General features: G+C 44.5%; 1 protein-coding gene across 1 annotated transcript; it reads left to right on the forward strand.

Annotated features, from left to right (window-relative positions):
• The first annotated feature begins 632 nt into the window (after positions 1 to 632).
• On the forward strand, positions 633 to 24,996 carry LOC120943163 (low choriolytic enzyme-like). Its single transcript, XM_040356300.1, has 10 exons — positions 633 to 756; positions 2,837 to 2,989; positions 3,882 to 3,999; positions 5,866 to 6,044; positions 8,366 to 8,450; positions 12,105 to 12,229; positions 15,182 to 15,253; positions 19,315 to 19,430; positions 21,036 to 21,261; positions 24,801 to 24,996. The coding sequence occupies exons 1-10, from the start codon at positions 648 to 650 to the stop codon at positions 24,803 to 24,805; spliced, it is 1,188 nt and encodes a 395-aa protein (XP_040212234.1). The 5' UTR covers positions 633 to 647; the 3' UTR covers positions 24,806 to 24,996.
• The last annotated feature ends 2,785 nt before the right edge of the window (positions 24,997 to 27,781 follow it).

Below are 27,781 nucleotides of genomic sequence, written 5' to 3' on the forward strand. Positions count from 1 at the left end.
GGTCCTTAAGTGGTTAAAGCAATCTACTGAGCTGGCCAGAACCACCTCTGGAGGAAGTCTATTCCACATTTTCAAAGCTTTTACTGTGAAGAAACCTTTCTGTATTTGGAGATGAAATCTCTCTTCCTCTAGACGTAAAAAGTGCCCCCTTGTCTTTTGTGTTGACCGTAAATTTAATAAAACACCAAGTTCACTATATGGACCCCTTGTATAGTTGTACATTTTTGATCATATCCCCCCCCCCCCCTTAATGGCCTCTTAAGAGTGAATAAAATTCAATCCTTCTAGTATAATATAATCAAGCATAGTAAAGTACCATCATCCAAATTGATATAGGGAAGCAAAAAAGGATGGGAATATAGGGGAAGTTGCTGAGGCTGACCATACACATGCCCACCCCCGAGGGGTTATAATGGACGATCTCGGTACTGATACACACCATATTTGATAAAAAAAAAAATTATATATATATATAACGAAAGATAATAAAATGTCAACTACCAACGGGTTAGTTTTGCAGAGTGCAACCGCCTCCTCCTGAGGAAGCGGTTCCACACCATGAAACTAGTTGAAGAAAGACCAGTCTATACTCCACCTCAACAGATATCTCACAGGGTAACCCGTTGGTAGTTTGTGGTTTATATTTTATGTGTGTATGTATATGCATATGTAAGCCTTACACTGTATTTCTCCTCTTTACATGTGACCCAACAGCCAATCAAACCGTGACTGATCTGATTGAGGAAGTCAATAATGGTAAGATGTTGTGCTAAATATTCTGATCCATTAAAGTGGTTGTAAAAGTTTTTTTTTTTTTTTTTTTCCACCTAATGCATTAAGGTGAAAACGTCTGACAATTCCAGCCTCCCCAGCCCCCCCCCCCCCGTTTATTTGATTTGCCTGACCCCCTCGAAAGTCCTGTGCCGTAAACGCGCTGGCATCTTTGAAGGCTCATTCATTGGTTGATTGAAACAGCGCAGCCATTGGCTCGCGCTGTTGTCAATCGCAACCAATGATGCGGTGTGCCAGGGGGGCAGAGTGATACAGTCGGTGGCTTTTTTTATTTTTACAAATGGAGCTTTCTTTTGGTGCTATTTGATCATCTCTGCGGTTATTTTTTGTGCTATAATCAAAAATAGAGACAATTTAAAAAAAAAAATCAATATTTTTTTTTTTACTTCTTGCTATAATAAATATCCCCAAATATGTATAAACATTTTTTTCCTCGGTTTAGGCCGATACGTATTCTTGTACATATTTTTGGTAAAAAAAATCGCAATAAGCGTTTATTTATTGGTATGGTCCAAAAGTTATAGCGTTTACAAAATAGGGGATAGTTTTTATGAAATTTTTATAAATATTTTTTTTTTTTTTTTTACTCTAAAGGCCCTTTAGTAGGCTGTACTGTATCTCTCAAGTGAGTACACCCTCACATTTTTGTAAATATTTTATATCTTCATGTGAAGACCTAAGGACATGGATTACTAGAACTGTGGTTTGAGACCAAGAAACGTATTTGGTTCAGATGGTGTCAAGCGTGTTGCGGCAACCAGGTGAGGAGTACAAAGGCGCGCGCGCGTGTGTGTGTCATAGTCTGGGGCTGCATGAGTGCTGCCGAAACTGGGGAGATACAATTCATTGAGGGAACCATGAATGCCAACATGTACTGTGACATACTGAAGCAGAGCATGATCCCCTCCCTTCCCTTCAGAGACTGGACCGCAGGGTAGTATTCCAAAATAACGACCCCAAACACACCTCCAAGATGACCACTGCCTTGCTAAAGAAGGTAAAGGTGATGGATTGGCCAAGCATGTCTCCAGACCTAACCCCTATTGATTATCTGTGGGAAATCCTCAAACAGAAGGTGGGGGAGCACAAGGTCTCTAACATCCACCAGCTCCGTGGTGTCTTCATGGAGGAGTGGAAGAGGAATCCAGTGGCAACCTGTGAAGCTCTGGTGAGCTCCATGCCCAAGGGGGTTAAAGGGGTTGTAAAGGTAAGAAAAAAAAATCCCTTAATGTCTTCCTTTACCTTAGTGCAGTCCTCCTTCACTCACCTCATCCTTCCATTTTGCTTTTAAATGTCCTTATTTCTTCTGAGAAATCCTCACTTCCTGTTCTTCTGTCTGTAACTCCACACAGTAATGCAAGGCTTTCTCCCTGGTGTGGAGTGTCGTGCTCGTCCCCTCCCTTGAGGGGGTGAGCAGGAGGGTCAGGACACTCTACATTGCAGATGGAGAAAGGGAGTTGTGTGGTGGTTGGCGTCCTGACTCTCCTGTAGCCCAAGGGAAGGGGTGAGTACGACACTCCACACCAGGGAGAAAGCCTCACATTACTGTGTGGAGTTACAGACAGAAGAACAGGAAGTGAGGATTTCTCAGAAGAAATAAGGACATTTTAAAAGCAAAATGGAAGGATGAGGTAAGTGAAGGAGGACTGCACTAAGGTAAAGGAAGCTATTTGGGTGAAAACACATTTTTACCTTTACAACCCCTTTAAGGCAGTGCTGGAAAATAATGGCGGCCACACAAAATATTTATTTTGGAAATTTTCACTCAGGGGTGTACTCAATTTTGTTTCCAGCTGTTTAGACATTAATGGCTGTGTGTTTTGAGGGGGCAGCAAATTTACACTGCTATACACTCACTACACAACATTGTAGCAAAGTGTAATTTATTCAGTGTTGTCACATGAAAAGATAGAAGAAAATATTTACAAAAATCTGAGGGGTGTACTCACTTTTGTGAGATTGTATGTATTTTCGTGACAGCACTTGGGATGAGATGACACAATCCTGTTTCATTTAACCAAACACTGGCTATTTAATCTTTTAGGATTCATAATGTTTGGGGAATATGTCGTTGGGGATTTGGACATCGCTTCCAGCACAAGAAGGATTGCTAATGGATGCCCCAAGGAGACCTGCCTGTGGGCAAAATCCGGAGACGGAAACGTTTATATTCCATATGTTATATCCAGCGACTACAGTAAGTACCGTAGAACCCACAATGTATGCTACATAACAGTATAAGTAAATTTCCCGTGTGTGTTCTCTAGTGCAAGATATGGAAGAGGGAACTTACTTTATTTTTATTTTTTTTACACTGTGGTTAACTATGGCATCAATTTCTGGGCTTTGTAATGGAAAACTTGCAATCACTGCAGCCCTTCTAAATACTCCACTCATGGGAACAGCTTTGGCCAACACTCATCATACGTTTGTGTTTGGGGGTAGCCCTCCCCAACAAGTGCACACATTGGGGTTGATGGTTAACATGTTGGGAGGCTGCCCCATGGAGTGTGTAGACATGCCAATATGTCAGAGGTTGTATACCCGTTTTATTTATTTTACCTGGAAGGTATAATGAGCTAGTATGAAATGCTTACCTTAGAACGAGGCGTCGGTATCTCAGCCAGTCCACGCTGAGGGAGATGACATTTTGCCTCTGCGTGTCTTCCGGGTATCGCAGCTCCAGCGCGGTGAGTGGCTGGAGCTGCAATGTCATCACTCCCGCGCATGCGTGCGGGAGACTTCTTCTTTCCGGCAAGAGCCAGTGTTTGCCAGGCTTTCAGCCAAGAATCCCTGATGTGCCGCTGAAGTCGGTAGCGCATTGCGAGGGGAATATCTCCTGAACCATACACGTTTAGGAGCTATTCTTCTTACCTACAGTAGGCTTACCTGTAGGTAAAAGTAAAAAAATTGACTATACAACCACTTTAACGCTGATCCAGTTGGTGGGATATCTGAAGGCTTATGGCGGACCAGTCCAAAGTGAACCCAAAAAGTCCTTCAATTGCAGAGCTGCAAAATACATGAAGCTATGTACACTGAGAAATACTAAATTTGTTTAGCTATATACTCGCTTGCATCTTCTACAGGTGTCTATGAATCACAAGTAATACAGAACGCATTGGCAGAAATTGCAAGCCTCACCTGCATCCGATTTATCAAGCAGACATCCGAGACCGATTACCTTAGCTATCAGCCTCAGGTTGGGTATGTATGAATGGCATGTGTCCAAATATGCCTGTGCAGAGCAAATCGACATATTATTTGCAGTTTTCCACTCTAGATAAACGCATGTTCTATTACAGGGGTCTTCAAACTTTCTAAGCAAAGGGCCAGTTTACTGTCCTTCAGACTTTAGGGAGGCGTTGCGCCACATCATTGGGAGGAGTTGTTGAATAAAATGGCACCTTAAGGGCAGGATAAAAGCAAGCAAAAGGCCATATCTGCCCTGTCCAGTTCTATTAGCTTCTCTGCTGTTTTGTTCAGCCTCTGGGAGGGAGGTAAAGGGTGTCTCCTCCATGTGTGCAGTGCACAGGGGCCCTAAGAGGGATCTGAACCAGTGTGTGGGGGAAATTCCATTCAGTTCCTCCTATGTCTTGGCTGCACATTGGGGAGGGGACTGTTATTGGCTGCCTACTTGTGGCCCCCGCCTACTGAACTCGGGGAGAGGAGAAAGGGCCAAAGCTGCAGAAAGTAACAAATGCATCCAGGGAGAGGGAGAATGGTGGCAGGCTGTGCAGGGGAGGGCTGTTAGTCTGCATTGCGAGACAGAGGGTTACTTGCTACTAACTTCTGAAGTCTGTCGCCACTGGATCTGTATTGGGTGACTCAGAGATCAGTAGTAAGTGATGCTAAGTTTAGGGGTCATCAGTTAGTGACTCAGAGGTCAGTAGTAAATGTTTAAGGGTCCGTACTCCGTGATGTAGCATTTGGGGGTCAGAATTGAGTACCACTTATTAATGACCTAACATGTGCCCCAATGTGTAATGTTGGTCCTCCTTGGCCCCTCCAATAAATCTCCACAGATGCTGTGCTGTTCAACACGGCCTCATTCCTTACCAGGGGTCATCAAATTTTTTTAAACTACCAATTTACTGTCCTTCAGACTTTAGGGGGGCTGGAATATGGTAATTTGAAGTAAAAAATATCCTGGCAGCAGTGGGAGTAAACGATGCTTTATTTTTTGTCAGTGAGATGATCCTTTTATTGTTGGTGTCAAAGGATGAAATCTTGCCCCAAGAGCCAGTTAAAAGCAAAGAGTGACATTTGGCCCCAGGCTAGTTTGGAGACCACTGTTCTATACTAGGGATCAGCTGAAACGTGTTTTTTTTTTTTTGTTTTTTAATTTGGGGAGTTTCTCTCCATCGGGGTCCAGCGATGAGAAGATCTCTTTATGAATAACTTTTCTCTGAATTGCTGGGAGCCAACAATTCATTCTAGTGATTATAGTGATTTTTTTTTAAATGACTTTTTCCTTCAGAAATAACATTTTGTGCAGAGACAGTTCTAAGCACGGGAAACAAGCGCTACTTCAGGCATACTATACACCCCCCAGGTACGAAAGGAATATTTCACTTTTATCGTTTCACTTTAAGCAATTTTTAAATTCCCTGCTCCTGAAACATGTCCCCTGGGGCAGGACCCGGGTCCCCCAAACACTTTTAAGACAATAACTTGCATGTTGGCCTTTAAAATTGGCACTTTAGATTTCTCCTATAGACTTTTTCAGGGTGTTCCTCCAGCTTTTCAAATTTGCTGTGAACACCTCAAATTGTTCGCTGAACAGGCAATGTTCGAGTCGAACATGAGTTCGACTCTAACTTGAAGCTCATCCCTATTCTATACTATGCAAGTCAACTCAGACTCTGTTGGGTTACATCTCTAAGTTATTCCCAACATTCATTCAGCACAATGAGAAAAGTACACACTTGTTTGTGTTGGCACACTTCATGTTTGCAGACAAGGGGCCTTAACACAATGCCTCTGAGCGGAGCCTAATAATTTACATAGCAATTGCATTCCAGCTCACTGCCATCCTCTAAGTTTCAGACTAGAGCTGCAGTCTCTTTTCAGATGCTGGTCTATGATGGGACGAATTGGAGGTTTACAGACCATCTCTTTGGATACTTCTGGATGTATAGTGAAGGGAATTGCCATCCATGAATCCCTACATGCCCTGGGTCTTCACCACGAACATGTGAGGACGGACAGAGACAACTTTTTGCATGTCCTGGTGGATAACATCGTGGAAGGTACTGTCAGATTTTAAATGTATTAATATTTTATGTGATAAATGTTTCTGAATCAATGTTTAAGACATGGTAGTTTGAAGCTTTGCTGAGGTCAGTGAAATGCCACCTGTCTTAGGCTTCATCTATTCTTGAAGACCTACGTCAAGAGGTTGTTACATTTATCACCAACCTTCTTTGGAAGCTAGTCAAATTGTGCTTAGTTTAGCTTTTAAACCAGTATAAAAACACATGTGGGTTGTGTAGTTAGGAGGAAGCCTTAGGGTCACGACCCTACAGAGAAGATGGAGGTTGGAACAACCCAACCTGCTGGAAGGGACTCTATCCAGCAGAGAAGATGTACCATACATTTTCTCCTTCTGTAACTTTCTGTATTGCCACCCTGCCATGATGTTTTACCAGCTGTAACAATGTAAGCATTAACTGTCTTGCTGTCATATCTTTGGAAGAATAAACATTGTATAATGAAGGAAACCTATGTCTGTATTTTGGGAACAATGCCTGGAGAAGGAGAGTTTTGACATATCGCATGACACGTGTTAGAGGAAAATGTGTCTATCTCTCTCGTCTCTCCCTCCCCCACATTTAACATACTGTATGTTTTGCGCATGGGTTTTCAGCTGAGACACTGAGTACTAAAGCTATTGGATCAGTATGATCAACACAGATGGCCTTTTTTGAGGGAAACTCTTGAAATTTGTACTTGCAACCAAACAAAACTTTTACTAACTTGCTGGCAGTATCAGTGCCACTAGATATCTTAATGAAAGATCATATTACCACGTGCTAGCTCAGCTGTGGCAAGGGGTCAACTTTGTGTTCTGTTAACCTGAATAATAAGATTTAATATCTCAGATATGAATGTGGGTTAAATTGGTTCTTTTGACCAGGAGTGAAAACATTGACATAATATTTATTGGAGTATAGTTGGTAATCTAATACACAGAATATTGGGTTATAGTAAAATTACATGGAGGAATACCAAGTATATTCCTTTAAAATAGTAAAAATGTGTATTCTTATAGGCCTAAAATACACAGCTCGACACCTAGTGGACTCCCACTTTTCAAAAAACACAAGATCAGAAATGTTTCCTCTAAAAATGAATGTGGAGGAAACACAGAAAAGCAACCGTTTAAAAATAAAGGAATATATAAAAAGGTATTCATAACATAAACTTGAAGGAGAATCCCTCTTAATGCAAACATACCAAACAGCGCTGGTGTTAGATGTCAGGTGACTAAAAGCACCATATAGTACAACTAGACAGATAATCAGTCCCAGGTGATTTGAAAAAAATTCCAACATAAATAAAATGTCCAATAATGGTGATAGAGATCGTGCACCATCCACCGCACTCGCAATCCACCACGTGTTGAAAAAAAAACGGACCCCGCAGGGGTTCAAACTCACCAGAGATAAAACCAAAGCAAACCTTTCACAGTGATCGAAGATAAAGCTATGAAGACTGCTGGCATATCCGTCTCATAAGGGAATCACTTCTTATAGGATCGACCTCCTCTGCCGCCAGATCCAGCAGTGTCTTCTCTCCACGTCCTTCCAAATGGAACTTTTGGAAGGACGTGGAGAGAAGACACTGCTGGATCTGGCGGCAGAGGAGGTTGATCCTATAAGAAGTGATTCCCTTATGAGACGGATTTATGTTGGCATTTTTTTCAAATCACCTGGGACTGATTCTGTCTAGTTGTACTATATGGTGCTGTTAGTCACCGGACATCTAACACCAGCGCTGTTTGGTATTTTTGCATTGAGAGGGATTCTCCTTCAAGTTTGTTATGAATACCTTCTTATATATTCCTTTAAAACATTAATGTAAAAAACCTTTGTGTGTGTGTGTGCGCATATATACATATACAAGCCTAGGCACCAAAATGTCTGTTCTACCAGGCACTTCTGTGACTCTATTGCATGCCTTCCATAGATACAAGCTAAATGAAATATAATTACAATATTTTACAGCTTTTAATGGAGATTTCACATAAACCCATACGGCAACAGTTCTGATTGACTGATCATATGATCTTTGTTTTAAATTTTTCTCATCCTCTCTGGAATGCCAGAGCAAAAAAACACAACTAAAACTTTTAATTGGGGATGTCCTTGGGTGGTAAGCAGAGTCCAGGCTTCTGTCTGGAAGGGGATCAAACCACACAATGCATTGGAGGCCTGATTTTTTTTTTTTTTGTATAGATTGTCATCTGAAGGGACAGTGCTAGAACTAAAAGCTGGGTCCATAGGAAAATGATTGTAATAACTACTCCTTCATTGTTTGTGTTTTGTCACTGGTGTGATTTTTTTTTTAGACTACACTTATACTTATACAGAGACTGATACCCTCAATGTTGATCTAACCAAATACGATTATGGCTCCATCATGCATTACGCTAGGTGAGTTTGTTTCGGTTTTACTAAAAATGGTTTATCTACCTTTCAGAGAGCTCCTGATGAGACGCAAGTGTCTAGGTGGCTTTTTTGGTTTCTTCCCTTAAGTTTCCTGTCTGTCTGTGACCCTGTTGGTAGGCTTGTACTTCTTGTTCTCATGACTGCAAGAGAAGAAATGAGAGTAGCTGTTAAAAGGCCAGGAAGATGCAGGCAGCATTAACCAGACACCGGGTCTAACCCCTCATTACTGAAATGGCATTACTGTTTGTATCTCCGGCAGGGCAAAAGTGGAAGCTGCCGTGGGCCCTGTCATTGATGTGGGGCCCCAAAGTGGCTGACTGATACTTGACAACTATCCCAGTTTAAATTCCCTTAGTTTTAGTCCTGGGCTGTGTCCTGATATCTCAGTGTGAAGTGCTGCGACTAATGTTGCCCAGCTCTGCCCTATTGTGTACAGATGACTCGCTTGCAGACCCCGTGTTTACCTGTAAATAACGTGCACATTTATATGTAAATGGCAGTGGGATTCATATGTAAATGGGTCAGGTCGGCGGCATTCATATGTATACAGTGATACCTCGGTTCACGAACGCTTCTGTTCACGAACAACTCGGTTCACGAACAGGAAAGTTCATAAAAATATGCTCCGGTTCACGAACTCCGCCTCGGTTCACGAACAGGAGCCGCGGCCATTTTAATGCTATTTCCCGGCTGTCACATGGTCGTGACTTTCTGTAGGAAGACCGTGGAGAGAAGAAGACACACAGAAAGAAGTACTGTGAGTACTCTGCAAACATTTTGAGTGATTTTTTGATTTTTGGTGTGCTTTTTAGCACATACAGTACTGTACTGTACTACAGTACTGTCCTTGCTGTATTGTACAGTTCACTGAAGGAGATCCCCCTGATGTCCTTATGGAGGGGGACTCTCCCTCCAAACAATAACTGCCTCCCACCTGCCTTCCTCCATGCCAGAAGTCATCTCAAGCAAGGTTAGTGTCCTCTCTTTATACATTACTATACTGTACTAATGTGTATTGTAATTTGTTTCATATTTTTGTGCTTCAAAAACCCCCAAAAAAAGGTCAGCACGGATTAACTGGATTTACATTGAACCCTAAGGGAAAATGTGCCTCGGTTCACGACCAATTCGGTTCGCGACCAGAGTCAGTTCACGAATTAAGTTCGTGAACCGAGGTATCACTGTATCGTGCCCAGGGATGGACTGGCCATTGGGACCACAGGGAGTTTCCCGGTGGGCTGATGGCTCAGTGGGCCAGCTTCAGTGACAGTGGACTGCTGCCCCCCTCCACTCCTGTCTCTCCCTCCCCGCAGCGCTCACCTGGGGGTAATAAAGAAGCAGGGGGGCGACAGAGGAGCATGGGGGGATGACAGAGGAGCATGGGGGAGGGGACAGACAGCTGACTCAACAGCTATGGCCTGGGAGTTTCTCACTTCTGCCTAATCTTGTCCCATAAGGAGGGCACCGAACTGATTCGGGTGAAATAATGTCTAGCTTCCCCACTGGTACTGCATATAAGAGTACCAGTACCAGCCGTTCTACTCTAATAAAGTAGAACGGCTAGTGGCCAGTGAAGGGGAGAGGGGGCTTGTCCGGCCGCCATGGGAGAGACCTGTCAAAGTGGACCAGTCTGGATGAAGTCCAGGGCCAAATTTCTGTCCCAGTCCATCCCTGATCATGCCCCTCTGCAGTGAAGAGATGTGCTGTAACCTCTAGCAACCAGTCGGTGGTAATGACACACTGTAACCTTGCAATCACTGCCTGATCTGATACAGTAAACTGATATGGGGGGGCGGCGCCAAGAGAAATTTTGCCCAGGGTCCAAACCAACATTAAAGACGGCCCTGATCTCCATAGGGAAGATTGCATCCTATCCAGACACCCAACTGGATTTTGGGGGGGCTACTCAATAGAACCGTTTTTATTTGTAAGCGGCATCCCTATCTATTAGTCTACTGCCGTTCAGCACCTTTGGAAACTTAGGATCTCGTTTGGGATAAACGGCAGATAACTCTCCATACGTTGCAGTTTTACTGCATACTGTGGCATTCCCATTCATAAATTGTATTTTACAGAGTGCTTAGTTCTGTGTAAAGCAGAAAAATGTTCTTCGTAATCACAACTAACGGACACTTTTTTAAAAAAATTGGTGGGCCTGAGAATGAGGGAATAGGGGTAAAGGGGGCAGGGTTGGCAGCGGTACATATAGCGTGCCATGCCAAAATGAAGGTAATGGTTGCAGATTGTGCAAATTATTTTTGGCACTATCCCATAGTAAAATACAGGGCCAACTAAGACAAAGGAAAAAGATGGAAGGGAAAAAATGTCTGTGTCTAGGGTGTTTGTCTATGGCAGTGTTTTTCAACTCTAGTCCTCAAGGCACACCAACAGGTCATGTTTTCAGGATTTCCTTTAGATGAAACGACTGTGGTGATTACTAAGGCAGTGAAACTGATCAAATCACCTGTTCAAAATAATGGAAAGCCTGAAAACATGACCTGTTGGTGTGCCTTGAGGACTGGAGTTGAAAAACACTGGTCTATGGTATGGTGTAATTGGGGTTACGAGGACTGAGCCCCAGGTGTGATTTGACGGGTCCAAATCGCATGACAAGTCGCACCCTATTGTCAGCAATGGAACTGTTCAAATTGGTGCGACGCCGACTTTTCAGTGCCGCGCCGATTTGTAAAAAGTAGTTCCTGTACTACTTTTGCTGTTTTTCTGGTGCAACTTGCATAGACATCTGTGCATGAGGTCAACCAAGTCCCACCTAAAGTCTTTCCGACCTGCAACTTTGAAACTGTGCCACTTAACCTAAAATATAGAAAAGTCTGAATCGGTGTGAACCAAGGCTAAAGCTAGGAGGCTAGGGTGGTGGCTATGTGGGATGTATTGAACAAAGTGGCCTTGGTTGGTTTTAGGTGAAGGACTCTTTAGGGCTTGGATTGGTAGAGGGGAGCTCTGAATTGAAATTCCATCACTTCAGCTTCCAATGTTCTTTATGGGACTATTCGGCAAAATAAAAAAAATCGATTAGTCAATGGCTGTTTTGCCTGAACTTGCTCTTGAGGCATTGCTTGTTCACAAAAAAACAATTGTTGGCTGATTTTAAATGCTTTTACACTTTGAATTGTTGCAATAAAAAATTGGATGCCCATTGCGCTGAATGTCTGTTAAAAAAAATAAATAAAAAAAAAAAATGCTTTGATCAGCAGTTTTTGGACTCTGAATTGGTTCCGGGACCTGCAGCTAGAGAGGTCACTATGGGCTTGTTTTAATGCATTGTTACTATTGTGTAAACATCTTAACCAGATGACTGGCTAAGGCTTGATAATTCAAATTTAAAGTGTTTGTGAAGTCAACTCCCGTGAGCAGAGGGGATCCAAGTCTATAGACAACCAGAGTGGCTCAGCATTGAGCCCATGGGTATGCCGCAATTGGAAGCGGCTTCTTATGGTTGCACACCGAGAAGAGGAGCCAGGAGTGCTGGCGTCAGACCCCAGAAGAGGAGGATTGGGGCTGCTATGTGCAAAACATTGCACTGAGAAGGTAAGTATAATGTGTTTATTTTAGGAGAAAAAAAATGTTGGAGCATTTATAATCACTTTAAGTGACTCATTTTTGGTTTTCTCCCTACAGATATTCCTTCTCCAAAAATGGCAACCCTACACTGGAAGCCATTCCTGACAACACTGTCAGTTTTGGACAGAGGTTTGGCATGAGCAATTTGGATTTCCTAAAAATCAATACCCTCTACAACTGCTGTAAGTTTTTGCTAAACTATACTAAATGGATGCCTTTTCTATAACTGTTGATCAAAGGGGGAAGTTCAGTAACACTAACCACAAACCACCTTGCACTAGCCTGACTACTTTAGGGTAATTCTGATTAGCTGCAATGTGGTTCTGTACTTTGCGCAGGGGCGGACTGACAACTCATGGGGCCCCCGGGCAATAGAAGATTATGGGGCCCCTGGGCTTACAGATGGCCACCACGCCAGGAGGCAGTGCAGAGGCGGGGCAGCTAAAATCTCGGGATTTTCACATCAAAAGCATGTCGGTTTCGGACATATCAGGGACAGATGTAAAAAAAATAGATTTTTACATACTGGTTTTACTGAGCCTGGCAACCCTGATGGGGGGGCCCTAGTGGCATGGGGCCCTCGGTCAGTGCCTGAGTGACTCAATGGTCAGTCTGCCCCTGACTTTGCGCCTAGCATTTTGACCCTAGCAACATTTGTCAGATGGTATTCCAGGAAGATGCAGATCATAGGCTATGATCACCCACAATAACCCATTGAACTATGGTCTCCACCAGACCTTTGAAGGTATGTGGTGGTACTGTATCTGGCACCAAGTCATCAGTAGTAAATCCTATAAGTTGTGAGGTGGAGCCTCCAGGATTGGAGTTGTGCTTTCCAGCACACCCCACAGATGCTTGAATGGATTGAGATCTAGAGAATTGGAGGCCAAGTTAAAACTTATTGTTGGGTTCCTCAAACCATTCTAGAATTCTTCAGATCAGGCCACCTTTCTTCCATTGCTCTGATGCTTGCATGCCCATTGTAGGCTTTTGGCTGTGGACATGGGTCAGCATGGGCACCCTGACCAGTCTGTCTATGTAGCCCCGTGCACAACAAACTGCAATGCGACCATGTGTTCTGACGCATTTCTACCTGGACCAGCATTAACTTTTTTTTTAGCTATCTGAGCTACAGTAGCTCTTCTATTGGCTCAGACCACTAGGGCAAGCCTTCGCTCCCCACATATTTCGATGATCCTGTCACTTTATCCAATTTATCTTCCTGGGATCACTTTTGGGCAGTGCTGACCACTGCAGACTTGGAACATTCCCCAAGAGCTGCAGTTTTGGATTTGTCTGCCCCAGACATCTAGCTATTATAACTTGGCCCTTGGCAAAGTCACTTACCGTATATACTCGCATATAAGCCAAGTTTTTCAGCACACTTTTTTTTTTTTTGTGCTGAAAATGCCCCCCTTGGCTTATACTCGAGTCACCTTTTTGCACCTGATCTCCTGGACTTTGGGGACCCGGTGCTGGCCGTAGATCCCACCCCCCCTGGACCCCAAACTTGGAACACATGTAGCCCCACTCTTCATCTACAAGTGTGCAAAGTTTGTCCAGGGAACCTACAGCCGGGGAGCACTTTTTTAAAGCCGGGCACCCCTTCCATAGACTCCATGTTAAACGTCAGTCATGGACACAGTGGGGCATGCAGATGGACACCCTAGGCTTATACGTGAGTCAAGTTTTCCAGGTTTTTTTTGTGTGGTAAAATTGGGTGCTTTGGCTTATACTCGAGTATATACGGTAAATCCCTTTAGTGCACTCACCCCCCCCCCCCAACAAATCTACTTCAGGAAAACCAATTCACTTGCTGCCTAATATATCCCACTCATTTTCATGTACCATTGTAAAGATTTAGGGCCAGATTCACGTAGATCAGCGGATCTATAGATCCGCTCGATCTACGTGATTTAAGATCCGCTCCCGCAAGTTTGAGAGGCAAGTGGCTAATTCACAAACCACTTACCTCCAAACTTGCGGCGGCGGATCCTAAATCCCCTGGCGGAATTCAAATTCCGCGGCTAGGGGGAGTGTACTATTTAAATCAGGCACGTTCCCGCGCCGATTTAAATGCGCATGCGCCGTCCGGGGAATTTCCCGGCGTGCATTGCTCCCACTGACGTCACTAGGACGTCAGTGGTTTCGACGTGAGCGTGACTTGCGACGCGCGTGTTTGTGAATCGGCGTACGCAAACAACGTTAGAAAATTCAAATTCGACGCGGGAACGCCGGCTATACTTAACATTGGCTGCGCCTGATAAAAGCAGGGGTAAGTATACGACGGGAAAGCCGCTACGGAAACGTCATAAGACTGCGTCGCGTCCATTCGTGAATTTGCTTATCTCGCTGATTTACATATTCAAGGTAAATCAGCGGGAACGCCCCCGGCGCCATTTTTAAATCGAAAATAAGATCCGACAGTGTAACACATTGTAACACTGTCGGATCTAAGCCCTATCTATGCGTAACTGATTCTATGAATCAGGCGCATAGATAGGACCAGTGTAAGTCAGAGATACGATGGTGTATCTGTAGATACACCGTCGTATCTCTTTGTGAATCTGGCCCTTAAACTGTGTTTATCACCACCAATGGGTAAAGTGAATATTTTATGGTTGATTGGTGTATACTTGTAGATTGTAACGTAACATAACATGCATACTGGCAAAGCACCAGGTTCATAGTTCTCTTTACAGCTGAACCCCAGGCACGTGTAGCTCTGTGTTAAGACATCGTCCCTTGTAAAAAGTACCTGAGTTGATCTTTGTCCCTGTACAGGAGATCTCAAAGAGGGAGACAATCGGGTGTGCTGCCGTACAAGTCGCATGTTGAAGGGAGGAGAGCAGAGTGACCAAGATTATCTGTCTCCTGCTTCCCCTTTCACTGTCCAGTCGGTGTTGGTAGGATCTGTAAAGTTAACTGCATCACAGAAAATGGGGTCTCCCATAATCCCCCCCCCCCCAGCCAGGGCTATGGGACTGTGCTGTATGGCAGCTGTGTAAACCTCAAAAATTGAACAGAACTACAGTTGCATTTCATCTATTTTGCGGTTTGCCTGGCGTTCAGCTGCAGTTATTTGTCTGAATTTATGATTTATGTTTGCATTGCTTCTGCTTTTTCCCTAACAGTGCCTGGTTTGAAAGCTTTTAATGTTCAGACAACCACCACCACTGCCGCGCCTGTTGCGTTCATACCCAATAGTAAGGTTTTGTCAGGCTGTCTTTATGTGTGTATGTCAAACTTTATTTATTTTGGTTGAGAAGGGTTAAAACCTTTTTTTCTATTTGCCGTGTACAGTATGTTTTACTCTGAAAATATTTTAATTTGCCATCGCTTTGTTTTAGTGACATTGATCAGTAGCCCAAACAGTGAGGGGGGGGGGGGGTAAACCTCATCAGGAACACAAATGGCAATAAGCTGTCAATGGGTCCAACATTTCTTGCTCTATCCAAAACAAAATTGCTTAAACTTTAAAGAGTAATTCACCAGTTGGCATCCACGCTAAAGCCGCATGACGGCTACAGTGCGGACCTGAATTGCCGGGGGGACATCAATGTACCTCCAATGCTCGAGCGGCCTACGTGCCCCCTGCAGGGTGCGCGCGGCTCTCTCTGTGATCAGCAAGTCGAGACTCGCTGGATCACGGATCTGAGTAAGGGGTCGGTCCCAACCCCTTACCACTTGATCAGCTGTCGGCCAATGTGGTGTAAAAAGCTGATCACCGGCAGAAGACACCGGGACTTTGGTCTGATCAGGGAGAGCCATTTGTGTGAAATTGTAAAAATTGTAAAAATTTCATTTTCAGCATTGTATGACCGCGCAATTGTCATTCAAAGTGCATCAGTGCTGAAATTGGTCTGGGTGGGGGGGGTTAAGTGCCCAGTAAGCAAGTGGTTATATAAATTCTATTTTATAATTGGGTTTAGACACTCTTAAAAGTTCCATTCAGCTGTTAGTGGCTATATGTTTGCTATTTCCAGGATGGAACAGCACATTCAGCTCCATATACAATAAGAGCCATTGTTTATATCCAATATTCTCTCCTTACTTGATCTGCTGCTAAAGCTTGGTGACCATACATCCTAAAGACTATTGGGTAGATTCAGGTAGGGGCGCGCAAATCTAGGTTGGCGTAGCCTAGCGTGGTTGCACTACGCCGCCTTAAGTAAGAGAGGTAAGAGAGGCAAGTACTGTATTCTCAAAGTACTTGCCTCCTTACTTAGGGCGGCGTAGTGTAAGGGCGCATATCTCAAATCGGTTGGGGGGCGTCTTTAACGGTAATGAGGCTTGACCTCACGTTTTTGACGTTTAAACACTGCGTATGCGCCGGGTGACTACATTTCCCAGTGTGCATTGCGGTTACGTACGCCGCACGGGCCTATTGATTTAGACGTGGACGTAAACGACGTAAGTCCTGATTCGCGGACGACTTACGCAAACGACGTTAAAAATTCAAACCTCGCGGCGGGAACGGCGGCCATACTAACATTGTTGTTCTACCTAATAGGTGGAATAACTTTAGGCCTCCTAAGGCCTTACGGAACCGGCGTAAATCGACTGCGGCAGCCGGGCGTACGTTCATGACCGCAATGGAAGCGCCATCTAGCGGCCATCCAAAATATTGCAATCTAAGGGAGGACGGCGCAAACCATCGTATCTTAGATATGTTTAAGCGTATCTCTGTTTGAGAATACGCTTAAACATACGTCTTACGCTTAAACATACGTCAGCGTAGATTCTGAGTTGGGTCGGCTTATCTACTGATAAGCCGTCCTAACTCTACCTGAATCTACCTATATAATTTTTGCCTAAATCAGAGAAAAATGACAAACACTTGGGAAGATCCCTTCTCAGGGATATTCGCTTTAGCTGCATTCCTCCAATGCTCCATACCACAGAGTTTGAACTCCTGACACCTGGAGGAAAGATTTGTCAGAGCTTACACATTGAACCCCGCTCCTCCCATATGGCAATGTTTGGGCCTGATTGGCCACTCTGGCCTGAGTCTTTCATCCTGTGTAGGTGGTCACATGCACCTCCCTATCCAGAAGGAAAACAGAAAGCAACCGATTCTTTATACCCTGATTTGACTCTTTAAAGAGTTGTAAAGGTGTAAAAAAAAAAAAATCCCTAAATGGCTTCCTTTACCTTAGTGCAGTCTTCTTCTTTTTTTTTTTTTTTTTTTGCTTTTCAAATTTCCTTATTTCTTCTGAGAAATCCTCACTTCCTGTTCTTCTGTCTGTAACTCCACACAGTAATGCTTTCTCCCTAGTGTGGAGAAAGCCTCTTGAGGGGGGGGGCGAGCAGGAGGGTCAGGATGCCCACTAACACACAGCTCCTTTCTCTATCTGCAAAGTAGAGTGCCCTGACTTGCCTGCTCGCCCCCTCAAGAGTCTTTCTCCACACCAGGGAGAGCCTCACATCACTGTGTGGAGTTACAGACAGAACAGGAAGTGAGGATTTCTCAGAAGAAATAAAGACATTTAAAAGCAAAATGGAAGGATGAGGTAAGTGAAGGAGGACTGCACTAAGGTAAAGGAAGCTATTTAGCTTTACAACCCCTTAAGTACTGCAAACGCATTACATAAGTGGGTCAGATGTACAAAAATTGAGAACAATTCTAAATGGCATTGCCTTTACAGTATTTTGTGAACTGTAGGCCCAGAATCGCATTAAAACCTGATATATCTGTTAAAGTTTGATACTTGCCATTATGTTGGCCTGTTTAAAACGCCTTCTCTTTGGTGCCCATTAGCTGATACAGGTATGCAACCCATCCAGTCTCTTGTGCATTAGCTCCCCCCTGTTGGTTTGCACATCTGGAGTGATGTGAAAGCCAATGGGAGAAAGTTGCAGTGTTCGTGGCGGGGCAGTGGGAAAACTTCCAGCCGCTGTTGATCACCAAAAGGCAGCATTATAAGTATAGAGCATCTTTTATCACAGGTATGGATATTCTTAAAGTGGAGGTTCACCCGAAAAGTTAATTGTTAACCTTGGATTGATGCTCATTTTGTTAAGGGGAATCGGGTAGTTTTTTTAAAATCGAAGCAGTACTTACCGTTTTAGAGAGCGATCTTCTCCGCCGCTTCCGGGTATGGGCTGCGGGACTGGGCGTTTCTATTTGATTGACAGGCTTCCGACGGTCACATACATCGCGTCACGATTTTCCGAAAGTAGCCGAACGTCGGTGCGCAAGCGCCGTATAGAGCCGCACCGACTTTCGGCTACTCGTGACGCGATGTATGCGACTGTCGGAAGCCTGTCAATCAAATAGGAACGCCCAGTCCCGAAGACCATACCCGGAAGCGGCGGCGAAGATCGCTCTCTAAAACAGTAAGTACGGCTTCGATTTTAAAAAAACTACCCGATTCCCCTTGACAAAATGAGCATCAATCTAAGGTTAAAACATTTTTTTCGGGTGAACTCCCGCTTTAACATGCTATCCTGTGCTGAGGTTTGAATATGAAGCTTGGTACACACAGGGCCGTCTTGATAGCATCATGGGCCCCTGGGCAAAGTTATGCTCTGGGGCCCCTACAATGATGGCAGTGCAGGTAAACAGACATCAAGTAGGTAGGAAGCAGACTGCCTCCCCTGTGTATCCATCACTCACAGTGCCCAGGAGTGCCCTCTCATTAAGACAGCCCTGGGTACACACGGGACAAATGTTGGGCGCCATCGGATGGTTCATAGGGTAGCCACATCATCCCTTTAATCCAGGACGCCTATGAATTGCACAGGTTCTGAGGCTGATTTAATGTAGATAACTCGCCAAGTGAGTTTTATTGCCACCTTAATCGGCCACAGAGCCTGTGTAATGTGTCCTGGATTAAAGGGATGATGTGGCAACCCCAGTGGTTCAATAGAAACCTGCTGACCTTCAGCCTTTTGGCCGGCTTCTGTCGCAGGGACCTGGCCAAAGGTCCACCAAATGGTTCCTGACCGGAGTGTTCTGGTGGGGAGGCCACGCCCTGTCAGAACACAATAGCAAGCAGGAAAGATGACTGTACGAACATTGGATAGTTAGTACAGCGTCTCTTCCTAAGGGGAGGGGGGGTTCTCTGAGATGAAGAGAAAAGATTAAGCTCTCACAGCCAGCTACCTGTGAGCTTTGTCTTTTATATTTTTATTTTATTTTTTCTCCACTGATCACCTGAGACTGGGAGACCTGACTGTTTCTGGAAAATATCCCACTTCTCAATGCATACATTTATGAGATGGTTTTTCTCTTCCAGCTTGTAATGATGTTTTTCTCTTCCAGCTTGTAATGGTGTTCTGACGCTAAAAACCCAACAGGGAATTGTCGCTTCCCCCAACTTCCCGAAGAACTACCCAAATAATGCCTACTGTCAATGGACAATCAGCACTACCTCTAAGGTAAGGATGTCCAATATATACAAATTTTTATTTATGATGGATAATTACCTAAATCCTCTAACTTGCTATGTACCAAAGCATAATCTCAATATTTTGTTATAAGTAATGGATCCAAAAGCAAACATATCTCATGTTGCAGCTTGCCAATCTGTAATGTAATGGCTGCACACCGTGATTGGCCAAGCAACCATCTGGGACGTTTTCCAGATTGCCGAGGGAGAGAGGTGGCCTTCCTTGCGGTGACCAGGTAGAAAGTGTAAACTCTCTAAAGAGGGTTTTTGCTCCCCCCCCCCCCTCAAAAAGAAATGCCCAATGTGGCATGTCAGGAGGTCACCTTCCCTTAAAGTGGAAGTTCCCTTTTTGGGCGGAACTCCACTTTAAGAATCAAACAAATGCAGCCACTACATCTAAAGATGAGTTTTGGGTTTAATACCACTTTAATGGGCAAAAAAATATTATATAGCGCTACCCCCGAAGGAGCCGCTGATTGATTTGGGATCAGCGTGTTGGGTTACCTCTATGTGGTGTCTAGGAGTGAAGGTAGTGAGTAGAGCAGTAATCGAATGTCCAATCTGTAGATAAAGTTTTCTGAATGCTTTATTTTCCTGGTCCAACACGACCAACACATCAACTTGAGGTAGACAGGATAGGTTGATGCAAATAAAATAATTCTGCAGTATCAGGCTTTGGATAAGGGAAGCAGTACTGCCTCCTGTAATTGTATCAGTACGTCGCCACTCCAGCCAGAGTGGGTGAAGTGCCCCCGGACAGATCTCTGCCACAGGCCTGGCAGCCAGGGCGTCACTTGAGGTTTCTGGGGGGAACAAGTCTCTGCCACAGACTTGACTCTGATTGGATGTTGAGGCCTCTGCCACAGGCCTAGCGCAAGGTTAAGTTGAATGATAGAGCGAATCCTCCCAGTAAATCTTGCTAGGGTCACCGGTTGACAGTGTAAATGCATCTGTTTCCGGTCACCAGATCCCCGATGGTTCGTTCAAGCCCTTTTGGATCACCTGCCTCCGGGTTCTCCTCAAGCCGATTCCCCTCACCGAAAGGCATACAGCCTGGGATCTCCTCGGTAGAAGTGGGGACCCAGTAAGTCACTGGGGTCCCTTGGTAGCATCAGTTGCTCCAGGCCAGAAGGGCCCAGAATCAGGAACTCTGCGTAGCACACGACCCCAGGCCAGGTAGGCCATAGTGGTGGGTGCCGCACCAGGAACCCGCGAAGAACCCAGAACGGCCTCCGCCACAGAAATACTCCTCAGCATGCCCCGCGAGGGAAAACTCCTCCAATTGGCTGCTTGGAAGAAGCGACTCCGCCTTGACCCCCCCCCATGGCGCCACCTGCCGCCCAGAGATGGAACTGCATCCCTGGAACGCAGACTGACCCACAGGACAATCCAGATTTGGCGACAGCCAAACTTGACATTCTCAAGAATGAGAGCAACATAACTCTCTCATTCCCTACTAAATTTAAACATAGTGTCCTTTCTGAAGGTAAAGGGGGGGATATATATATATATATATATATATAATGTCCTGTCTTTTTGTTCCGTATCGCCATACAAGATGCCTTAGATCTTAAATTTGCTTGTTTTGTTCCAGATTAAAATCACCTTCACAGATTTTGATGTAGACGGTGACATGAAGAGCGTCTGTACCGATGTGCTTTGGATCTACGACTCGCAGTATATGCTTGCTGCCTACCAGAAGGTCTTTTGTGGGCAGACATTGCCACCATCATTTACATCCCGAGGGAACAACATGCAGATCATCTTCAACAGTGACGCCACTGTCTCTAGGAAAGGGTTTAGACTTGTATATGGACCAGGTTAGTTCAGTTCCAATTCTGTCCTTATTTATCAGCTCAAATCAGCGCCAAAAAATGGCAAGTTTTATAGGTCCTAAGGGTCCAGCTTTGGTACAATGATTCCAGTTTAACATGGTAACATTTTATTTGACCTTTACATGGAGTTAAAGAAATATAGACAACTTTTTTTAGGTGGGGTTTTTTTTTTCTGTCTGTCCTATTGGGGAGATATCCCTTTACTTCCTGTCCCATAGCCAAACAGGAAGCGAGAGGAAATCCCTGCAATCAAGGGAATTCCTTGGGGAACCCCAGGTCACTAGAACTAGTGTCCCCATTGGAAGTTTTGTTTCACTTTTTTTAATGATGGTAAATGGGACAACTGGAGGGTGAATCTCCTGAACTGACAGAGCACAGATTGATTAGAACACCTATCTAAAGACCAAAACTTATTTAGTTTTGGTTATAATTTAAGGCATGTGTGCCCAACTTTGTCGCTTTGGAGGAAAAGTTAAAACTCCTCTTGGCCTTTTCGTAGCATTCATTGTTATCAAAACAGGAAACTGTTGTACCAGACCACCCCGAAGTACAAACCAAAAACTGGTCTTAAAGCGGAGTTTTGTGAATAAAGTCGGCAGCTACAAATACTGCAGCTGCTGACTTTTAAAATATGGACACTTGCCTGTCCAGGGTGCTCGCAATGTTGGCACCCGAAGCCGATCTCTCCCTCAGGGTGCTGCTGCAATCACAGCCTGGTTCCCTACTGCGCATGCACGACTCTCGCTGTGCGATCTGACTGGTCCCTGCTGTCTTCTGGGACCTATGTTTTCCAGAAGATGGGGTGAGGCACCAGATGTGGCTTGGGTATCTATGCCCGGAAGTGAGAGCAAAATACCTGCATTAGACAGTTATCTGCCCCCCATTTTTGGGTGGAACTCCACTTAAAGCTGATCTTCACCCTCAAAGTGTGTGTTTCTTTGGTCCCGCCCCCCTCCTGCATATTCTCCACTTAGGCGAATGATGAGCACTATGCATCCTTATGTTATGCACATTGCATATCCCAGGAGGCAGAGCCTTTTATTAAGCAAAGGAGGAGCAGACTGGCCCATCATTGGGAGACGGCAGCATCCTGATGTCACACGTCATCAAGTGAGCGGCCCAGGACCAAGGGATAGCATGCCATATATAGTGGGGTGTGGGTGTTTTTTTTTTGTTTTTTTTTTCGTATTTAAAGGACTGGTTTTCTTTAGTGTGGTTTAGTACAAGGAGTACCATTTGCCCAATACTCATTCAGTTAGGAATATGGGCCAGCTGTCTGAGTGTTCATTATTGTAAAAGGGCTTCCAGATGCCAATAAAATGCCCGCTCCCACCCATAGTCTGTAGTGTGGCTCAGTGTTCGCATCTCAAGATGGGTTTGAATCCTCCTTCAAACTGAACCCATACCAATTCACTAACATGCCCCATACCTTGCTGTGTTGTGCTATTTTACAGCCCATGCTGAGATTGGCCGTGTCAACCCTCTAACCAGGCGGAGTGGGGACAGCAACCCCCCCCCCCCCCTTTCATAACCATGCTTGTGCCTGTTTGTCTGTTGGACCCAAGCAGTGTTACAAGGAGCTGGTCATATGTTCATTATACATGGAAGCTCCATGTATTTTCCAGGCTGTGGAATGGCAGGGAGCAGTGGGGGGACTGTAGGTAAGGTGAGTATATGTGGGTCAGGAAATGGACATTTTGACCAAAAACGAGCTCCCCCACCCCCCCCCGTCGCGTAAGCCGCGTCACGATTGGCGAAAGGAGCCGAACGGCGATGCGCATGCGCAGTATAGCACCGACTCGCCGTTCGGCTCCTTTCGCCAACCGTGACGCGGCTTACGCGACGGGGGGGAGCTCGTTTTTGGTCAAAATGTCAATCAGACATGTAAGGAAAGCCCACTCCCGCGGGACTCGCAAGCCGGATGCCACGGGTGAATAGCTGTACAAAGGTATGTACAGCATCAAAAAAAATATAATAGCCTTAATCGTATTGTAATGTGGGGGGCCAGTCTAATAAAAAAAAGTAGTTTTTAGGGTGAACCACCCCTTTAATGACAAACCTGTTATAATTACCGCTTTGTGCACAGAGCAGCCCCAATCCTCCACTTCTTGGGTCCCCCGCTGGTGCTCCTGGCTCCTCCTCTTTTGAGTGCCCCCCTACAGCAAGCTGCTTGCTATGAGGGCATTTGTGCATGCTTGCTCCTAGACGTGCACTGCCAAAAAAAAAATGTGGAAATTCAGATTTAGAATTTTCTAACTTCAACTTTTGAATTTTGAATAGACCCTCCTGAAGTTGTACCACCGCAAAACCGGTTGAGGTTGCTGGCTGGCTCCACCAATTAGATATTTATGATTTTGTTTTCTTTACATTACCGATCTGATCCATGGGGCTTGTCCCTAATGTTTTTATCTGTTTATTGTTTTATGTGAATACATTTTTTTATATCATCTTTATGGTTTTCCTATCAGTGCCTCAAGTCCCAGCCAATACCCCTTTTGACCTGTGATTACCCATGCTGATTGGCCCCAAGCAGCCTTTTATCTATAATCACATCGTCTCACTGTTTCAATCAATTAATTGGGATGATGGCACATTGATTTAGTAATATAGCAAGTTTTATTGAGGCTATACTCTCCATTTTTGCTCATATTCGGATTTGTCAAAATTCCTTAAACGAATTCGAAACAAATTGCACATGTATGCTTACTCCCGTCCCAAAGAATGAGGCTCGCCCCCGCTCCATCCTCACGTCTGTCTCCTAGGATGTCCATCTTTGGCACTGAGGGTAGTGAGATACCTGGAGCATCATGCCCGCTCCCTGTTCACTGGCTGTCTCTCAGCCAATAATGAGGCAGAGACCCAGGAGAGCAGCTGCTCTTGTGCATATCGCTGGATCAGGTAAGTGGTGGTGGGGGGGAGAGCTACATACTGAAGGTTTTTAACTTCCTTACATAGTGTTCCGAAGGTTTTTAACTTTCATGTATGAAGTGAACAGCCAAGGCTTTTTTTTTTTTTTTTAAACCACTCAAGGTGCAAGAGGGCCACATGTGACCCCCAAAATTTGTTTAACATGCCTGCTCTAGACCTATAAAAGAAGTAAGAACCGTTGTCATGTGAATGTAACAATAGATGCCATTCAGCTTGGCTCATGTACTTGGGGCGAAGCTAGCTAAGGGAGCAGGCAGAATCTGCACATGTATGCTGGTGATGGCTGCATGTCACTTCCAAAGGTGGGCTTCCTTGGTGACAACGGTGGATCATTCCATGTAATGTGTGCTAAAATGATGACCTGGAGTCTCCATCACCAGCACCTTGTGACAAGGTAACAATGCAGGAACACAATCTGAAGACTAAAGCATTGTCGCCTTATAACTAAAAGAGCCTAAACAAGATCTTCATGGCAGGATCACCAGGTTTTGACGAAAGCTGTAGATTTATCATTTTAAAACATTTTAGAGAAAAACAAAATTGAAAACTGATTTTTTTTTTTATAATCTGAAACTTTTTTTTTTTTTTTTTCGCAGCATAATGTAGGAAAACCCTCCAGAACTGATTCCCCCGTCCCATTTTGAAGAGAAGAGGCTGATTTTGACAAAAATGACAATGACAATTACAATGCATAAATAGTAACATTAAAAACGCTGTACTCTAATATTGCAAGTGTTTTTAAAGGTGTGTGATTATGAAGAACTTTAATCTTAAACTTTTATCTTGACAGTCTGGAACTTTTTTGTTTTTGCACTTTTAACCCCTTCACTTTAAGGTTTGATTGTAAGAGCCGGTTCACACTGGGGCGACCTGGGATCCGACTTGAAGTTGCCCCAAGTCAGTGTTTCTCAATTCCAGTCCTCAGGCCCCCCCAACAGGTGAGGTTTTCAGGATTTCCATTATTTTGCACAGGTGATTTGATCAGTTTCACTGCCTTAGTAATCACCACAGCCTTTTCATCTGAGGGAAATCCTGAAAACCTGACCTGTTGGGGGGGGCCTGAGGACTGGAATTGAGAAACACTGCCCTAAGTCGTCCCAAGTCTTGTGGTTGAGAAAATGACTGGAAGTGAATGGAGCCGTCTTAATACACACTACTGAAGTCGCTCCGACTTCAGAAAAGGTTCCTGTACTACTTCAATCCGACTTCTAGGCGACTTGTACCCATTGATTTCAATGGAAGTCGCCTCAGAAGTCTGATCACTGTCTTAACTGAAGCAACAATACAGGAAGATAACATACATTTCTCAGGCAAACCCCTCCCCCTCCTTCCCTCCCACAGAGCTGATTGTTTGATTGGCCACTGGAAAGCCTCCTGTCCTGGAGGCGACTTGAAGTTGCCTTATAAGTTGCCAGATGATTTATACTCAAGTCGTGCCCAAGTTGCCTCCCAAAGTCGTGCTGGAAGTCGTGTTGCCCCTGTGTGAATGGGCTCTAAACCTTTTTTTATTTGTTTACTTTTTTTGATAACAAACCTCATACTTGCCTCCACTGTGCAGTTGGTTTTGCACTGTGGCCTTGTCTTCTGGGGTCCCCCAGCTGCGCCTCGTCCTTGCATCGGTAAATCCCCTGGGAGAAGCTCTCTCTGGGGGGGTTACCTTGCAGGTGTGCCCTCGAGTCCAGCATGTGTCCATACAATGGCTGCGCTTCCATCAATCTATCCAATTAGACCCGAGAAAAAGGTGGGGGGCTGGTCAGTGTGACATAGGATAGGGTGCATTAAGGTGAGAAACTTGAACCTTTACAACCCCCCCCCCCCTTACAACAATCAGACCCAACTTTGTCATGTGTTGGTAAACCTCTGCATATACTTGCTGTATAAGTAGAGGTTTTCCCAACACATGACCAGTTTGAAGGTGCTCACAAACCAAATTGCGTCCCGACGGGCAGCAGACAGATGATGTAATCTCTCTGCTGCCCGCGGCAGCCTACACACTGAGGGAAGATATGGCGGGGGGTGAGAGTAGGGTTGCCAACTCATCCCTTTAAAACAGAACACATATAAATTACACAGGTTCTGAGGCTAATTTAATGCAAATAAGGCACCAAGTGAGTTTAATTACCTCCTTAATCAGCCACAGAACCTGTGTAATCAATATGTGTTCGGGTTTAAAGGGATGAGGTGGCAACCCTAGGTGAGAGATGTCATGTTAAAAGTCAGCAGCTACAAAAAGCATAGCTGCTGGCTTTTAATAAACACTTGCCTGTTCCACTGTCCAGCGACGCGCTGCCCGGAGCTTCGCTCCTCTTAATAACCAGACCAATTTTCAGTGCTCTCACATTTTGAATGACAATTACTCAGTCATACAACACTGTAACCATATGACTTTTTTTTTTTTTCACAAAATTGTCATATTGGCAGGTTATTTCTCACACACAGCATATGCATGCCACAAATAACACCCCAAAACACATTCTGCCATTCCTCCCGAGTATGGCGATACCCCATGTGTGAGACTTTGTCATAGCGTGGCCACATACAGAGGCCCAACATGCAGGGAGCACCATTAGGCGCTCTGGAGCACCCAAGCCAATTCTGACATTTCTCTCCTACATGTAAAAAAACATCATTTTATTTGCTAGAAAATTACATAGAACCCAAAACTTTTTTTTTTAGCGAATACAATGGTGGTTGTTGCAACTTTTTATCTTGCATGGTAATTTTTGAATGCGTTTTTTACAGGGGGGAAATGTTGTGCTTTAAAAAAAAAAAAAACGGTAAAGTTAGCCCAACGTTTTTGCATAATGTGAAAGATTGAAGTTACGCCGAGTAAATCGATACCTAACATGTCACCCTTCAAAATTGCACACGCCCATGGAAGGGCACCAAATTTCGCTACTTAAAAATACCCACAGGCGACGCTTTAAATATTTTTTACTGGTTACATGTTTTGAGATACAGAGGAGGTCTAGGGCCAAAATTATTGCTCTTGCTCTAACGTTCGCAGCGACACCTCACATGTGTGGTTTGAACACCGTTTTCATATGTGGGCGGGACTTGCGTATGCAAGCACACAGGGGCGCTTTAAAAAAATATATATATTTTATTGTTCCTTTTTTAATTTGACACGTTTTTTTTTGATTACTTTTATTCCTATTACAAGGAATGTAAACATCCCTTGTAATAGGAATATGGCATGACAGGTTCTCTTGACCATGAGATATGGGGTCAATAAGACCCCACATCTCACCTCTAGGCTGGGAAGACTGAATAGAAAAAACAATCCTGGCTTTGATTGTAGCGGTGAGTTGGTAGAAGCACCGGAGGGGGGTGTGTCCCCTCTCTCCTCCCGTAAGAACGATCAAGCAGCGGAACAGCCGCTATGATCATTCTTATGGTGTAGGGAATCGCCGGCTGAAAAAGCTGATATCTGAATGATGCCTGCAGCTGCACCCATCATTCAGATATCCCCGCACAAAGTCAAGGCAATCATACATGGCGGGCAGGAAGTGGGTATTGCACAGTATGGCAGGGATGGCTGAGCATGGATGGATCGATCTGTGACTGCAATTGTCAT

Source organism: Rana temporaria, chromosome 6 (assembly GCF_905171775.1).
Source record: "Rana temporaria chromosome 6, aRanTem1.1, whole genome shotgun sequence".
NCBI classification, from domain to species: Eukaryota; Metazoa; Chordata; class Amphibia; order Anura; family Ranidae; genus Rana; species Rana temporaria.

Excerpts from the sequence above, each read along its gene's own strand:
- LOC120943163 (XM_040356300.1), top strand. The coding sequence starts at position 648 with ATGTGTGTATGTATATGCATATGTAAGCCTTACACTGTATTTCTCCTC. Across the intron at positions 757-2,836 it reads GATTGAGGAAGTCAATAATG|GATTCATAATGTTTGGGGAA; the intron begins GTAAGATGTTGT and ends TTAATCTTTTAG. Across the intron at positions 15,254-19,314 it reads TGTTGCGTTCATACCCAATA|CTTGTAATGGTGTTCTGACG; the intron begins GTAAGGTTTTGT and ends TTTCTCTTCCAG.